At 33.5% G+C, this 17162-nt stretch overlaps 1 protein-coding gene across 5 annotated transcripts in view; it reads right to left on the bottom strand.

Moving 5' to 3' along the window:
* Positions 1-17162, bottom strand: part of LOC8262211 — a 30037-nt gene that overhangs the window by 1967 nt on the left and 10908 nt on the right. For 4 of the 5 annotated variants that reach the window (XM_048370692.1, XM_002519533.4, XM_048370691.1 and 1 more), the window contains exons 8-9: positions 13003-13092; positions 11113-11267 (exon numbers count right to left, since the gene is read on the bottom strand). In XM_048370692.1, coding sequence (XP_048226649.1) covers positions 11113-11267; positions 13003-13092 — 245 coding nt within the window. Of the gene's footprint in view, positions 1-11108; positions 11268-13002; positions 13093-17162 lie in introns of those variants that run through there. The other variant, XM_048370693.1, reaches the window with a different exon arrangement.

Raw genomic sequence — 17162 nt, 5'->3', positions numbered from 1 at the left:
TCAAGGCAAAATCATATATGTTTTCAGCCTTCAAAAGTTTTAAAACTTGCTGAAACACAAATATGAGTGCAAATTGAAGGTGCTAAGGACTGATAACGGTAGAGAATTTACATCATATTCGTTCAACATGTTCTGCAAAGACTTAGGTATCCTGCATCAACTCATTGTTCCTTATTCGCCTCATCAAAATGGAGTGTCAGAGAGGAAAGAATAGGACTATGATGGAGATGGTTAGGTGTTTACTGTTTGAAAAGGATTTTCCTACCTTCTTTTCGGCTGAAGCAGTTAATACTGATGTGTATTTGCTCAACTGACTTTCCACTAAAGTTGTTGAAGATTGTTAAAAGTTGTATTTCTTCCACATTGCTAAGTTACTGGGTTGCTATGGTCTATATATGTGGATTGGGCACCCTCTTCCTTTGAGCTAGCTTTTAGGAATGAGTCCTACCCAAAGCATATTTATCATGGTATCAGAGCCAGTCTTTTGTCCTAATGATGGGTTTGGATCCGGCCTATTTGCATGACATGCTGAATGTGAGAGAGAATGTTAGAAGTTGTATTTATTCCACATTGCTAAGTTAGGGTTTAGGTGTATATATATGAATTGGGCACCCTCTTCCTTTGAACTAGCTTTTGGGAACGAATTCTACCCAAGCCTTTTTATCAAAAGTAAAACACCATTAGAGGCATGGACAAGACACAAAGCCTGAGCTCAACATTTGAATACATGTGGCTCAATATGCTACACACATGTCCCTTCAGTGCAAAGAAGCAAGCTAGACAAAAAAGCAATATAGGGATTTTCCTTGGTTATGCAGCAAGAGTCCAAGCATACAAAATTTATGATTTGAGCACCAAGAGGATTTTAATCAGTTTGATGTAGATTCGACCAAAGAACCAGGCCTTCATCAAAGGTGTACGAACATTATAACCTAGCCTTCAGTGAACCCTCAAGCTATAGTGAAGTTTCAAATTTTCCATAATGGATGAAGGCGAGAGATGATTGAGGAAAATGGAACTTGGGAATTAACCAAGAAACCAGATTCAAAGCAAGCTATAGGAATGTTGGAATAGGAAATATTGACCTAGCTGTAAATATAGGAATTCTAAGCTACATTAAAGGAGATTAGGCAAATCATTAGGCAGATTTCTTATATAGCTATAAATTGTTGTGATTATGTTCTTTCTTTATTTAGGTGATGTTTATACCTATATATATGTACAATGTAATACATGTAAATTAAGGAGCAATACAACCTATCTTTTCTATTTATTTGCATGGTATCAGAGCCATCCGAAAAAGAAAAAAAAAAAACCCTAGCCTCCTCAAAGAAAAATCTAGCCACTGCAATTCCACCATGCTTGCAACTCCATCTAATGGATCAGTCACTAATCCTACTTCTGAAATACCTACTTCATCCAATCAACAAAAAATCTTAGCCACATTTGATTCTCATTCAGTCCAAATAACTACTATTAGGTTGAATGGAGAGAATTTTCTACGCTGGTCTCAGTCTGTGCGTATGTATATTCGAGGTAGAGGGAAGAGTGGATACTTAACTGGTGAGAAGAAGGAAGCAGACATGGATGACCCATCCTATTCTTCTTGAGATGCAGAAAACTCCATGGTTATGACATGGCTAGTCAACTCCATGGAGGAAGACATAAGTTCCAATTACATGTGTTATCACACAGCAAATTGGGATAATGTCAATTTAATGTATTCAGATCTGGAAAATCAGTCTCAGATATATGAAATCATGCTGAAACTAGGGGAAATCCATCAAAGTGAGGATAGTATCACCAAATATTTTAATTCTCTGAAACGTCTATGGCAAGACTTGGACTTGTTTAACTTTTATGAATGGAAATCCACTGATGATTGCAATCATTACAGAAAAAAGGTAGAAGATAATCGCATTTTCAAATTCCTCATGGGACATAATGTGGAGTTTGATGAAGTAAGAGGGCGAATCATTGGGAGACAGCCCCTTCCATCTATTGGCGAGGTATTTGCTGAGGTTCGACGTGAGGAAAGTCGCAGACTGGTTATGTTGGGGAAAAAAGGCTCAAACAGCAGCACTGAAAACTCTGCATTAGCAGCAGCTGAATCCTATGCAAGAAAAGTGAAGAAATTTGATGAAAAGCCCCGTGTTTGGTGTGACCACTACAACAAACCAAAGCATACAAGTGAAAACTGCTAGAAACTTCATGGAAAACCAGCTAACTGGAAGGGAAAACATGAAGGCAAGTTCAATCGGACTCCCACTGCGAATGAAGCTGAAGATGTCCCCTTCACTCCACAACAAGTTGATCAAATACTAAAGCTGCTGAAATCTAATTCTGGATCATCCGGTACTCCTAATGCTTCCTTGGCACAAACAGGTAGAAATTTAAATGTCTTATCCTATGTGAGCCTAACTGCTCCATAGATCATAGATTCTGGAGCATCTGACCATATGACAAGTGTCTCAAGTTTATTTCATACTTATGTTCCTTGTTCTGGTCATGAAAAAATTCGTATAGCAGATGGTTCTTACACACCAATTGCTGGTAAAGGTACAATCAGTTTGTCAAAAACCTTGACTCGTAAATCTATCCTCCATGTACCTAAACTTGCATGTAATCTATTATCTATCAGTGAACTGTCTAAAGATTCCAATTGCCGTGTCATTTTTTGTGACTCCTATTGTGTGTTTCAGGACCAGAATTCGGGAGGAAGATTGGCAGTGCTAGGATGATAGATGGGCTCTACCATTTTGAAGGTGAAGCCTCCAAAGATAAAAAACCTCATGGACTAAGTAGTGTTAGTTCTATCTCTGTTAAAGATAAAATCATGTTTTGGCATTATATATTAGGGCATCCTAATTTTTTCTACCTTAAAAGACAGTTTCCTACTTTATTTAAAGGAATAGATTGTTCTTGTTTTCATTGTGAACATTGCATTTTATCAAAAAGTCATAAGCACATTTATCATTCAAAGCCTTATCAACCCTCAAGGCCTTTTTATTTAATTCACAGTGATGTGTGGGGTCCCTCACGGATCCATATTTATTTGAAAAAAAAATGATTTGTCACATTTATCGATGATCATACTCGATTGTGTTGGGTTTTTTTAGTGACTAACAAGTTTGATGTTAAGACGATCTTTCAAAATTTTTACGCTATGATTGAAAATCAATTTCAAACTAAAATCAGTACCCTACATACTGATAATGGTAAAGAGTATTTCAATGAAACGCTTGGAAGGTTTTTAAAAGACAAGGGTATTCAACATAAATCTACTTGTGTTGATACGCCCCAACAAAATGGTATAGCCGAGCGCAAAAATAGATACTTATTGGAAGTGGCTCGTGCTATTATGTTCTCTATGTATGTACCTAAATATGTATAGGGAGAAGCTATTTTAACTGCATCATATTTGATTAATAGAATGCCTACCCGTGTTCTTGATTTCACTACTCCCCTTGAATGTTTTCAACGTTACTTCCCACAACATCGTCTTTCATCCAATGTACCTCTTAAAATTTTTTGTTGCACATCCATTTATCTAGCAACAAGGATCAATCCAAACTAGATCCAAGGGTTGAGAAATATGTTTTTGTTGGTTATGCATCAAATAAGAAGGGGTACAAGTTTTTTAATCCCCACAATAAAAAGGTCATAATTTCTATGGATGTTATCTTTCTTGAAAATCAGCCTTATTTCAAAAGGAATTTCTTCAGGGGGAGCAATTAGAGGAAGAAAATAAATGGGACAGCATTGTTTTACTCAAAATTGTGGCTTCTATGCCAAATATTTTTGAAGATAAAACTTATATTTTGTCAAGCAATATTGAATCTATGATAGAAAAAGAAACACTTCCAAATAATAAGCATGAGGTTCTTATTTATATAAGGAGAAAGGATCACAAAAAAGGTAGAGAACTCATCATCTCCTCAGCACCCAGTCAATCCACTCCGAATTCAGGTACTCAAGATTCTCCTCAAAATATTGATTCTTTTGATAATCCTCAAAAATCACATGAATATTGTGATCTTGATGTCCCTATTGCACTTAGAAAAGGAACTCGTTCTTGTACTAATCATCCAATTGCAAATTATTTATCTTATAATAAACTCTCCAAGAGTCATATGCATTTGTGTCAAAAATCTTAAATCTATTTATTCCAAGAATAATTCAGGAAGCACTTGATGATCCAAATTGGAGGATGGCAGTAATGGAAGAAATGGGTGCGTTGAAAAGGAATGGGACATGGGAAGTGGTAGAACTCCCCAAAGATCAAAAGATTGTTGGTTGCAAATGGGTTTTTACTGTAAAATGTAAAGTAGATGGCAATGTGGAGAGATACAAGGCTAGGCTGGTGGCTAAGGGGTTTACTCAAACTTATGGTATCGATTACCAAGAAACCTTTGCTCCAGTAGCCAAAATTAACTCTATACTTGTTTTATTCTCTTGCAGCTAATTTCAGTTGGCCACTACACCAACTAGATGTGAAAAATGCCTTTCTCAATGGTGATTTAGAAGAGGAAGTGTTCATGAGTCCACCTCCTGGATTTGAAAAATCTGTTGGCAAAAACAAAGTTTGCAAACTTAAGAAATCTTTATATGGCCTCAAGCAATCCCCAAGAGCATGGTTTGAACGATTCGGAAAAACAATGAAAAAATATGGATACAATCAAAGTCAAGCAGACCACACCATGTTTTATAAACATTCTAAGGAAGGTAAAACAACGGTGTTGGTTGTGTATGTTGATGATATGATTTTAACTGGTGATGATGAGGATGAATTAGCTAGTTTAAAGAAAAAGCTAAGTCAAGATTTGGAGATCAAAGACCTAGGGGCATTAAAGTATTTTCTAGGCATGGAGTTCGCAAGATCACGAGAAGGAATTTTTGTGAATCAAAGGAAATATATCCTTGATCTACTAAATGAAACAGGTCTTCTAGGTTACAAAGCAGCTGAAACTCCAAAGGAGGTGAATCTCAAATTAAATCCTGCAAAACCAAAGGACATAATTCAGAAGGAGAGGTTTCAGCGTTTAGTGGGCAGACTTATATATCTGTCACATACTCGTCCTAATATAGCATTTGCAGTAAGCATAATTAGCCAATTTATGCACTCACCAGGCCAAAAACACTTTGAAGCTGCCTATAGGATACTTAGATATCTAAAGGGAACACCTGGAAAAGGACTGATGTTTAAAAAATCTGGTCATTTGCAAGTGGAAGTCTATATCGATGCTGATTGTGCAGGTAGCACTACAGATAGAAGATCAACATCAGGGTACTGCACTTTTATTGGAGGAAATCTTGTTTCCTGGAGGAGCAAAAAACAAAATGTTGTAGCACGTAGTAGTGCTGAAGCTGAATTCAGATCTCTTGCACATGAAATTTGTGAAGCAATATGGATTAAAAGGTTACTAGAAGATTTGGAACTACCTATTTCCCTCCCGATGAAAGTCTATTGTGACAACAAAGCTGCTTGTTCCAGTTCATCATGATCAGACTAAGCATGTTGAAGTTGACAAGCACTTTATCAAAGAGAAGATTGAAAGTGGACTGATTTGTATTCCTTATATTCCTACATCTCAACAAATAGCTGATATTTTTACCAAAGGACTACTGAAAAGACAATTTGATTTTCTAGTAAGCAAGCTGTCAATGGGAGATATTTTTCAGCCAGCTTGAGGGGGAGTGTTGGAATAGGAAATATTGACCTAGCTGTAAATATAGGAACTCTAGGCTACATTAAAGGAGATTAGGCAAATCATTAGGCAGATTTCTTATATAGCTGTAAATTGTTGTGATTATGTTCTTTCTTTATTTAGGTGATGTTTGTACCTATATATATGTACAATATAATACATGTAAATTAAGGAGCAATACAACCTATCTTTTCTATTTATTTGCAACTGGGTACCCAAGACCAAGTTGAATCCTAATGGTTCAGTTTACAAGCATAAGGCAAGGATTGTGGTCAAAGGGTTTGCACAAATTCCAGGAGTGGAGTTCAGAGATACTTTTTCCCCAATAGCCAGACATGACACAATCAGAATCCTCTTGGCAATTGCAGGCCATATGGGCTGGAAATTTAACCATTTAGGTGTAAAATCAGCTTTTCTAAGTGGAATTCTTGAGGAGGAGATCTATGTGCAGCAACCAGAACTCTTTCAAGTTCCAGGAAATGAAGGCAACGTGTATAAACTAAAAAAGGCTCTTTATGATTTGAGACAAGCCCCTAGAGCTTGATATGGCAGAATTGATTCTCATTTGCTGCAACAAGGTTTTGAAAGAAGTATGAATGAAGCAACCTTGTACATATAGCATTATGAAAATGAAAAGAAGCTCATAGTCTCCGTTTATGTTGATGACTTACTAGTGACAAGGCTTGATGCTAAATTTCTGGTTCATTTCAGAAAGGAAATAGAGAAAGTATTTGAGATGTCAGACCTTGGGCTGATGAAGTACTTCCTTGGAATGGAAATAGTTAAGAGGGATTCTAGAATTTTCATTAATAGGAAAAAGTATGCAGCTGATATTTTGAAAAGTTCAAGCTTGAATCTTGCAAGCCAGTTTGCAACTCATTCAGCTTAGAATGAGAAAATCTCAAAAGATGGAGTTAAACTCCAAGATCCCTCCACTTACAGAAGTATAATTGGCAGCATACTGTATTTAACAACATACTTGACGTTTGCTGCAAGTATGTTATCACGGTTTAGTCAAGTGCACCTTGGTGTTTCAAGAAGAGTTATGAGATTCCTGAAGAGAACTACAAATTATGATATCTGGTATCTTAAAATAGGAAATGTGCAGTTGATAGGCTTATTCAGATAATGATTGGGGAGGATGCATAGATGACATGAGAGCATGTTGGGTTATTTGTTTTGTTTTGGTTCAGGGTTCTTATTGGAATTTAAAGAAGCAAGAGGTTCTAGCCCAATCCACAGCAGAAACTGAGCATATTTCAGTAGCAGCAGCAGCAGCAAATCAAGCCAATTGGCTTAGAAAACTACTTCAAGATCTTAGTTTTTATTGTTCTTTTCCAACTCAATTGTTTGTTGATAACAAATCAGTAATCGCCATTGCTGAAAATCTAGTTCAGCCTGGCAGAACAAAACACATAAATGTCAAGTATCACGCAGTACAAGAGGCAGAGAAGAATCGTGAAATCAAGCTGATCCATTGTTCCTAATAAGTTCAACCCACAGACATAGATGATCAAAGCTTTATCTCTCATTATAAAAGACAAGTCCAATTATGAATAAGTATTAGGCCAGCATCAATGCAGCACCAATCAAGGTTTTGAAGGAACAAGTGGAATTAAAAAGATTAAAACCACATAAGAAAGTAAAGTACTAAGCATAAAGCGAAAAGTGCAAGTTTCATAGGGCAACTTCGACATATCATGAATCACATCATGAAAAAATAACAGCTGCAAATTTAAGAATGTAGCTGCTAATGTTCATGATATTTCCGTTGGATAATGGAGCTGGAGGTCTTTTGAATTCTAACAGACTGAAACAATATTTGTTGCAGCCACGAACAGTGTCAAGCCACACATTTGGTTTTTCTTTGATATCAAGTTTATTTTGTATTTCTTAGTGTAAATTTACTTATTTAAGTTATAGCCTAGTCTTAGTCAAGTACAATCACAATTGTGTTTTTTATTCCTTGAGCCAAGAAATTTTTCTAGCAAAAGGTGATCAAAGAGTAGTTGGCTACTTTTTCAGTATGTAATGATCACCTTCATTTCTTGTAACATATATTTTTACAAGGAATTGATGCAGTTATCTGTCTCTGCAATTCTAAGGGGAACACCCTCTTAATTTTGAATCTCAATGTCTCCATTTTCCTTGTCAAAACACAAGGCATTTCAGTATATCTGCAGTTTATATTTACTTGTTTATTCGCTAGTGATTATATTCTTAAATTGACAATAGCTACATGTGCCATATTCATCCCATACCAAATTGCATAGCAAGATGCAAGCAAGCACAAATAATATACCAAATAATGTAATATTAAGTTATTGTATCCTTTTAATGGATTTCAACCAAACACAGCATTAGGGTAAATGACAAACACCCCCACTGTTTTATCATATTATACTAGTTCCATTGGGTCTATTTAATATTATGCTATTGTATCCCTTTATTTAGAATTCATTATACTAAATACCCTTTGCGTCCATTTTTGCCAAAAATAACTAGTTAATGGATCAGGTTGCAAAATTAAAAGTTTTGTTTGGTCCATGAACTTCTGATGCAATCAAATTTACCCGAAATTAAATTAAATTATAACAAAATATTTGTTTGATAGATTTTGGAAAAGTTATAATACCATATCAAGGTCACCTAAATGATAATTTATCGAATTAGGATAGTTTTGATTATAATTTTTGACTTAACTTATTCATGTTATTTAAAAATAAATAATTTTATCTGAGTTCTAAAATATTTTATAAACTAACTTACAAAATAATTTCACCTTAATTCATCAAAGAACATATTTATATATATATATATATATATATATATATAATGTAATAATTACTTAATAAGACAATATAAAAGTTATATTTTACTAAAAATTCATGCATTTGAATACTACAAAAAAAACTTTATGTTATGACAAAAAGAAATTTACTTTTGTATTATAAGCATATTTATTTAAACCCATCTAAAATAAGTCATCACATAATATTGCACCATTTACATAAGAATACGTTTGCATTAGTTTATCAAATTTATTATAAAAGTAAAACTATTCATGGATTTTCTAGTAATCAAATACAAATATAGTTACCAGTAAATAATTTTTTTAATTTTCATTTATCACTTAATTTTATGTTAGAAAGTGAAAATAATTTTATATAAATTAGTGTAAAAAAGTAATTGTTCTATGTTAAAGTAAACTAATAAATTATATATTGTTTTTCAGATATTATAACAAAAACTAATAAAAAATAAACAATTTAAGATTAATAAAACTATTATATAAAACATTTTTAAACTTAAATAAAAATAATAAAAATTAAAAATTTACATTTCAAAGTGCCTCAAATAATTACTCATCAACAAGGGTGTTTTAGTGCGTCGTAGATTTTATCCACGACTTGTATCATTTTTCTTGGTACCAACAATTAAGAATTGTTTTCTCCTAGTTGCTGCATCAAAAATTAAATCACAAGCTTTTGATAAAAAACTAATAGTTCTAGTAAGATTTGTAATATAAAGACCCTTACGCTTTGCAGAGATATAAGGTGCCATTCTTGGATTCAATTTTCTAGTACCGTTACCAAATTTTGTTCTAATTTAATTAAGAATTTCATTTTTGGATAAATTTGATTGCATTGAAAGTTCAAGAACCAGACCAAACTTTTAATGTTGCAAATTTTCCATTTACCAATTGATTTTGGCGAAAATGGTCGGAGGAGTCATTACATGCAATTAATTCAAAATGAAAGGAAACAATTGCATAAAATTGAAAAAGCAGAAGGGTACTAATATAATATGTTAAAACATAAGTGTGTATTTAGAGAAATAATCATTTAATCCGCAACATCCAGAAAGAAAGAGAAAGCGATAAAAAAAAAAAAAAAAAAAGATTAGAGAAATAGTCAAATAATGGATTCATGTAAGTATTTCAATCTCACATGCTATAATTTGAGATGTGCCATCATTCAGGAAACATTGAATATGATGATAAATAAAGAAAGTTAACAGGTGTGATGGTTTCAAACAAAAGTTTAGGGGTTGGCTGAAACATTTCCTGAAAACTTATACAGCCAATTTATCTATTAAGCCAACAAATAATTATTGAGGTAGCCATAGTTTGAAGAAATACTTAGCTGAACCTAGTCAAGAGCATCAAAAGCATGATCAATGATTCCAGAAGATTTTTATTTTAGGTTTGCATTTTGGTTTTCCCATTCGTTTATAATATTTAGGAAATTTATTTATTCTTTTAGCTTAAGGGTTGGACTGACAAATAGGGCCACAAAAACCCTACTATTTTTGCCTTTTGAGTAGGAATAAGGTTTTGAGATTTTTTCTCTTCTTTATGCTGTCTCCCTTTTGGTGCATCCAAGATATTTGTGCATGTAAAGGTGTCCCTTAAGTGACCTACCAAGGTGACGATTTCATCGTTGTACATCTACCTCTGTGTAAGTAACTTATATTATGTTTGAGCTACCACAATCAGATTGCATATGCAGCCAGTTTCAGATTCAGAGCTATCCAGTTGATTTGGTCTTTCATACATAATAATATGGGCTGATTTGGCCTCTCATACATAATTTTTGCATTATGATATTGCAGATTGTATGAGCATATGCACAGGACAACATACAGTATTAGTATCTCTGACTAAATCCTAAACCATCTTTGTGAAGCCTCTTTCAGAGTTATCCAGTTGTGCTAATAATCACATACATTATGCAAAACAATCGCCTTCCTATAAGATCAATGATGATACATCTATTTACTGGAAAATTCAGAACTTTTTTACTTCTTTGGGAATGAGAATTTAGTTCATTAAACATATTCAAAACTAAACAATTTTTACTATGTGAGGCATGCAAGTACATTCAACCAACGTACAAAGATCAACAATTTCTGTTTTCCGAAGTTTTAACAGATCATGAATAAAATAATTTTTCTTGAAAACCTGAACCTAACAGGCTGACCCTAACAAACCATTTGAATCTGTAAGAAAGAAATTTAACATAGTCTCTTTTTGTTTTCTCCAAACCTTCTTCATTACTTTATTTCTCAAATTCTTTACGTGAGATTTTATCCACTAAGGGAACAATATAACTTTCTTTCTTTCTATACAAAATCTAAATTGAGTCGACAAATAACAACTATCTAAAAATGCATACACACCCTCTTCGCTCGGAAAGAAGCAACAACAATGACCTAAAAAGTAAATGAATCTCTGGTAATGGAAAGCACCAAATTCTTGTATGATAAATATTTCAAACATTTTGTAAGTTCCTAATAATACACCACTAGCGCTTTATCATATGACGATAACAATTAAGTTCATGCTCTATTGCACATCACAAAGTAATAAAGATCATAAACAGAAGTGGCTTCAGTAAATTACCTTGATAACGGAGAAGCTGCATTAAATGCTTCACATGCCCTCCTACTCTCCTTAAAATATTCATCTGCAGCTTGCAGTGCAGCCACAGCCATGCCGTGAGATTTCTCCGTATTCCCCTCGTCAAGGATCAAACCATGATAATAATATGCTGCTGCCTGGTTGAGGGCAAAAATTTAAAATAGAAACCTTGTTTACTCTACATACTAAAAACAGGACTTAAAAAAAGGAAAAGAAAAAAAGACGAAGACATTGAATTTATCAAGTCTTGATTAACATATTTCTTTTTTAACAATTAAATAAACGCATTACATACACAATACAAAAGGTTTAGCTATAAAACAAGCATCTCTTAATGTTTCATGCATTCGGACAATAAAGTTTTTGTTCAGCTGCACATCCTGTGAATCAACTGGCTCATCAATTAAGCTTCTCAAATAAGCTTTAGCTATTTCTAATAAAAGAAAAAGATACTTTTATACATAATCGAGAAGAGTAGAAGACTCCACTCTGCAGACTGTCCTTGGTCTCACTTATCCAATGTTTACCAACATTCAACTAATTTTGTGGCTGACTATCAAAGTAGTTGCTTTTAAATAAACTTTTTTTTTTTTTGCTCACGTACATTGTACATGAATATTAACTGTTTGACTTGTTATCACTCATAAAATAAAATAATATATATATTTTTAAATTTAGCATCATAAACCTGTATACATTTCCCTTTAATTTGTAATAATAATTTTAATATTTAAATACAAATGTAAACATAACATTTTTTTAATTTTAATTCCATTACGAATCTACAATCTTAAAGTTTATTTCGTATTTAAAATTTTTTAGTATTTATATAAAGTAGGTAGATTTATATAATTTTAGAATTGTATTTTAATTAGAATTGATATTAGATATAATTCCATTAGAGCACTACTACTATTATTATTATTATTATTATTATTATTATTATTGTTTTGTATTGCCATAATAAAGCTATGATGATATGTTAGTGTTTGGCTCCAGTTGGTAATATTATTAGCTTCTTTGATGAACTCTTTACAGTATCAATTTTTGTGGCAGTTCTATAGTATCATTTCGACATACTTTTTATTTTATTTTAATGAAATGTGAATATCTACAAGCTCACATATAAAATTGTGTAGGTTAATTCTCTCATTCATTATCTCTTCTCATTTATTATTGCTACCATTTTAGTATCTTCTTTAATTTTTTGCTTATTACGTTGATATTAGATTAAATATATAATTAATATTAAACTATAATTAGTATGCTATTCTTTTAGGATTAAAAATTATTATATAATTAGAAAAACTAATTTATTAGTTGATATAATTAAAATGCTATTTTCTAGGATTAAAATCATTATTGATTTAAAATTCTAATAGAGTTAGACTTTTGGAATTAGACTTGTGCTAAATGAATTATTAATTGTAAATATTATACATTATTAAGTTAAATTAATAAATGAACAAATTAACCCAATTAACTACAGAATTAATAAGGCCCTATTAGTAATGATGTTCTTTCATTAATTTTGGGAAAAAACTGAATATCTTTTACAATATGCCCCCACCAAATAAAACTAAATGTTAAATTTTTTGTTGATGTTCCCTAGATAGCCTACTACATGTAGTACGCTACCAAATTAAATGTTAAATACACTTTCTATGAATCAATCCACTAGTAGGCCAAGTTTCCCATGTAAAATTACTTGAATACTTGCAAACATTTTAGTAGATTCAAAGATTTAGAAGAAATGATGATATTTTTATAAAAACAAAAAAGAAAACACAAGAAAAGAAAAGGGAAGTTAGTGCAATTGTGAAAGATCACAAAGAATGAGCAAAAATTAGGCATGAGAGATATTTTAAAAACCTTTGCTTCCACATATTTCCACTTCACAAAGAGCCGGTGCTTTTCCCCCCAACCATTTGTTAACAGAAGATTCATTAAATTGTCTTGAGCCTGTCAAGCAAAATCGCAAGTAGAAAGAAATTAATATTTTAGGATACCAGATTTCGCACAAATTCACAAGCAACAAAAGTCAAACCCGCAAGCATTTATGCACTGCTAATAAATCTCATCCTTACATTTGAGTATAGAATCATGACATCAACTATCCTTAGTAGACAAAATAGGATAAGCAATTTACAATAACAACCACTGATAAAGCAAAAAGAAAATACCCGGTTGCTTCTAACGTATATTAGTGGGATGGTATCATATATAAGATCATGGCTGCTTCTAGGAGTGGTCTTCCTCTCTCTCTTAAAGCCAGTGCTGATCTCACTTTAGCAAGAGTCTTGATGTGGCGATTTGCATGTAGCTCCATAGCAAGATTAGTCACTGGCTACTGGGTGACTGGACAAGACTTACTTACTTTTCCTAGTAGTGTTGAACATTCCCACTCGGGCTCATCCAATACATTAGAAAGTCATTACATATAGATAAAGACTGTTTCGGTGCCAAAAAAGGATGGTGCCTTGGACTCTAAACCCCATCGCCTCTCCCTGATAGCATGCAGCCGATAGTGAAGACAAATATATAGAAAGTGTGCAATGAGTGATCTTTCTAGATAGCCAGTCTTTACTTCACACGGCCCAAGCAATGCCCAAAGACTCCCATGAAAAATGAGAACCATTTCTTCAGATAGACAGGGACATGTAGGACCTCCTAGTTACAATCTTTGCCACTCAATAAGTGTGAGTTTATATAACTTCTTTTAATATGTTAAGTGTTGATAAGTTAGAATAACTAATTAGTTTTTGTTTGTTAGAGATATGGATAAACATTCTAAGGTTTAGGGATAAGATAAATTAGTTCCTATCTAAGTTTTTTTTCTATCCTTTAGCTAGTCTATATAAGTTGTGTTTCTCCTATGTTTGATATATAGAAAAAATATAAGAGAACATTTCTCTTTTTTCCTTTCTCTATAAAATTCTACATGGCATCAGAGCTTAGGGCTTGATCATGAATTTTAAGGCTGCCATGGTTGGCTCTAGTTCAGCCACTTCAGAAGCTAGCAGTGGCATGACACCATCAGGGGGAGTTTCTCAGCTATTTCCACCTGTTCCTCCTAAAAATTCTCTTCAAATCACCCTTCACAAACTGAATGGCAAGAATTATCTTGAATGGTCTCAGTCCATGAGGTTGGTGATTGATGGAAAAGGGAAACTTGGATACTTGGATACTTGAGATAAAACCACCAACAACCGATGATTCGAAATACAGGCAGTGGCGCTCAAAAAATTCAATGGTTACTGCCTAGTTGATTAACTCAACGGATCCGGTTATTGGAAAACCATTCATGTTTTTGCAGACTGCTCGAGATGTTTGGGAAGCAGTTCGAGAAACATATTCAGATTTGGACAACCATTCGCAGTTATTCGAATTAAACACCCATATGTGGAAAATGCAACAAGGTAATCGAGAGGTAACAGCTTACTATAATGATATGATGGTTGTTTGGCAGGAATTGGACATGTTTGAAGATGAACAATGGGAGAATCCTAATGACAGTGCTCGATACAAAAAGAAAATTGAAAGAGGACGAGTATTTGTTTTCTTGGCTGGTTTAAACAAAGATCTTGATGAGGTTCGTGGACGTATATTAGGAAAAAATCCTTTACCAACTATTAGAGAAGTTTTTTCAGAAGTGCGTAGAGAAGAAGCACGACGAAAAGTGATGCTGAAAAATGATGAACCAAAAATAGATGCTGACGAATCTGCTCTTGTAACTCGAGGTACAACTCAGGGGGAAAGCAGAAACCTTGGTGTGATCATTGTCGAAAACCATGGCATACTCGAGATATTTGCTGGAAATTGCATGGGAAACCAAAGAAGAAAACAGGCAGCGATAACACCAAGTTAGGAGGAGATGTACGAGCTTTTCAAGCTAGCAATACTAATCCGGGGCAGCAGTCTTCTTTTGAATCTCTTCCTTTTACCAAGGAACAGATAGAGCACCTGTCTAAAATGTTTAAGTCCCAAACTTTAGAAAAATCTGACTTGTCTTGTTCTTTTGCACAATCAGGTAATTCTTTCATTGCATCCATAGCTTGTTCCAAATCCCATAGCACTTGGATATTAGATTCAAAGGTCGATCACATGTCTGGCAATTCGCAAATTTTTTCCTCTTATATACCTTGTGCAGGAAATCAAAAGGTTAAAATTGCAGATGGTTCCTTAGCCACTGTTGCAGGGAAAGGAACAATTCCTATTTCCTCTTCTCTAGTTCTTAAGAATGTCTTACATGTTCCACATTTGTCATATAATCTTTTGTCTGTCAGTAAGTTAACCTCTGATCATAATTTTCAAGTGATTTTTAAGTCTTCCTATTGTAAATTTCAGGATTTAACCTCGGGGAAGATGATTGGGGGTGCTAAATTGGATGGTGGACTCTACTTCTTCAATGATGAGTCAACCTTTGGAAGGCAAGACCTGCAAACTTGTTTCAATTCTATTTCTGTTTCAAGTGACACTAAGATTATGTTATGGCATTATCGGCTAGGACATCCAAATTTTCAATATTTAAAGCATTTGTTCGCAAAGTTATTCATGAATAAAAATCATTTGTTTTTCTAATGTGAATTTTGTGAATTAGCTAAACATCACCGAACTGTTTACCAATCGCAACCTTATAAACAGTCCAAGCCATTTACCATGATTCATAGTGATGTTTGGGGTCCTTCTAGAGCGCCAACATTTTCTGGAAAACACTGGTTTATCCTTTTTATTGATGATCATACTAGAGTTACTTGGGTCTTTCTTTTAAAAGAGAAATCTGATGTTCAAAGTGTGTTCAAAAATTTTTATAATATGGTTCAAACACAATTTCATACTCAAATTAAAATTTTTCGAAGTGATAATGGAAAGGAGTTCTTTAACAATGTGTTAGGACAATTTTTTGCTGAAAAAGGGATTATTCACCAAAGTTCTTGTAGTAACACGTCTCAGCAAAACGGGGTGGCTGAGAGAAAAAATAAACATATCCTAGAGGTTGTTAGAGCTCTTAGTTTTACAACTAAAATTCCAAAATATCTTTGGGGAGAAGCAGTTTTAACAGCCATATATTTGATTAATAGAATGCCTACAAGAATTTTGAATTTTAAAACACCAATTAAAGTTTTTAGTGAATGTTTTCCCATAACTCGGCTAACTAGCAACATTCCTTTAAAAATTTTTGGAAGTGTGGCTTTTGTCCATAATCATGATCCCAAACGTTCAAAACTTGATCCAAAAGCACATAAATGTATTTTTGTAGGCTATCCTGCAAATCAAAAAGGTTATAAATGTTTTGATCCAGTTTTGAAAAAATGTTTATTTCTATGGATGTCACTTTTTTGAAGGACAATCATACTTTGACAAATTTCATCTTCGGGGGAGAACACTAGTGAAGATGTCTCAACCGATTCGGTTCCGATTTAAATTCTGATTTAACTTTTGAGTTTTTTCAAATAATGGTATTTCTTGGGGGTCCGATCATGTTTCCAAAAGAAAATGGGTCGAAAAATAAAGAAAGTATGGAAACAAATGATTTAAATATTGAAAATACCGGAAGGCCTTTGATAAGGTCATCTTAAAATCAAAATATTGGAAACAACTGATATCTATGCGGAAAGTTTAAAGGTCTTGTATATTCAAAGGAACATCAAGCACAAAAAAGAGCCACCATCCCACAGCACCATCAAGAATCTAATCAGAGGTTGGATCATGAAATTTATGGTAAGTCTCCAAAACTTCCTACAAATAATCCATCTAGTCAACTTGGTCTTCCCATTGCTCTTACGAAAGGTGTCAGGTCATGTACTAAACATCCTTTGTCAAATTTTGTATCTTACAAAAATATTTCATCACCATATTGTGCTTTTATCTCACAAATGTCTAGTATGGTTATTCCAAATAGTGTTCAGGAGGCTCTAAATGTTCCTGAGTGGAAAGAAGCTATTTTGGAGGAGATGAGAGCCTTGGAGAAGAATGCTACTTGGGAAAAAGTGGATCTGCCAGATGGGAAGACAGTTGTCGAATATAAATGG

The sequence above is a fragment of the Ricinus communis genome, chromosome 2 (assembly GCF_019578655.1).
Source record: "Ricinus communis isolate WT05 ecotype wild-type chromosome 2, ASM1957865v1, whole genome shotgun sequence".
In the NCBI taxonomy this organism is placed as follows: Eukaryota; Viridiplantae; Streptophyta; class Magnoliopsida; order Malpighiales; family Euphorbiaceae; genus Ricinus; species Ricinus communis.
This window is presented reverse-complemented; position numbering and strand designations above follow the sequence as displayed.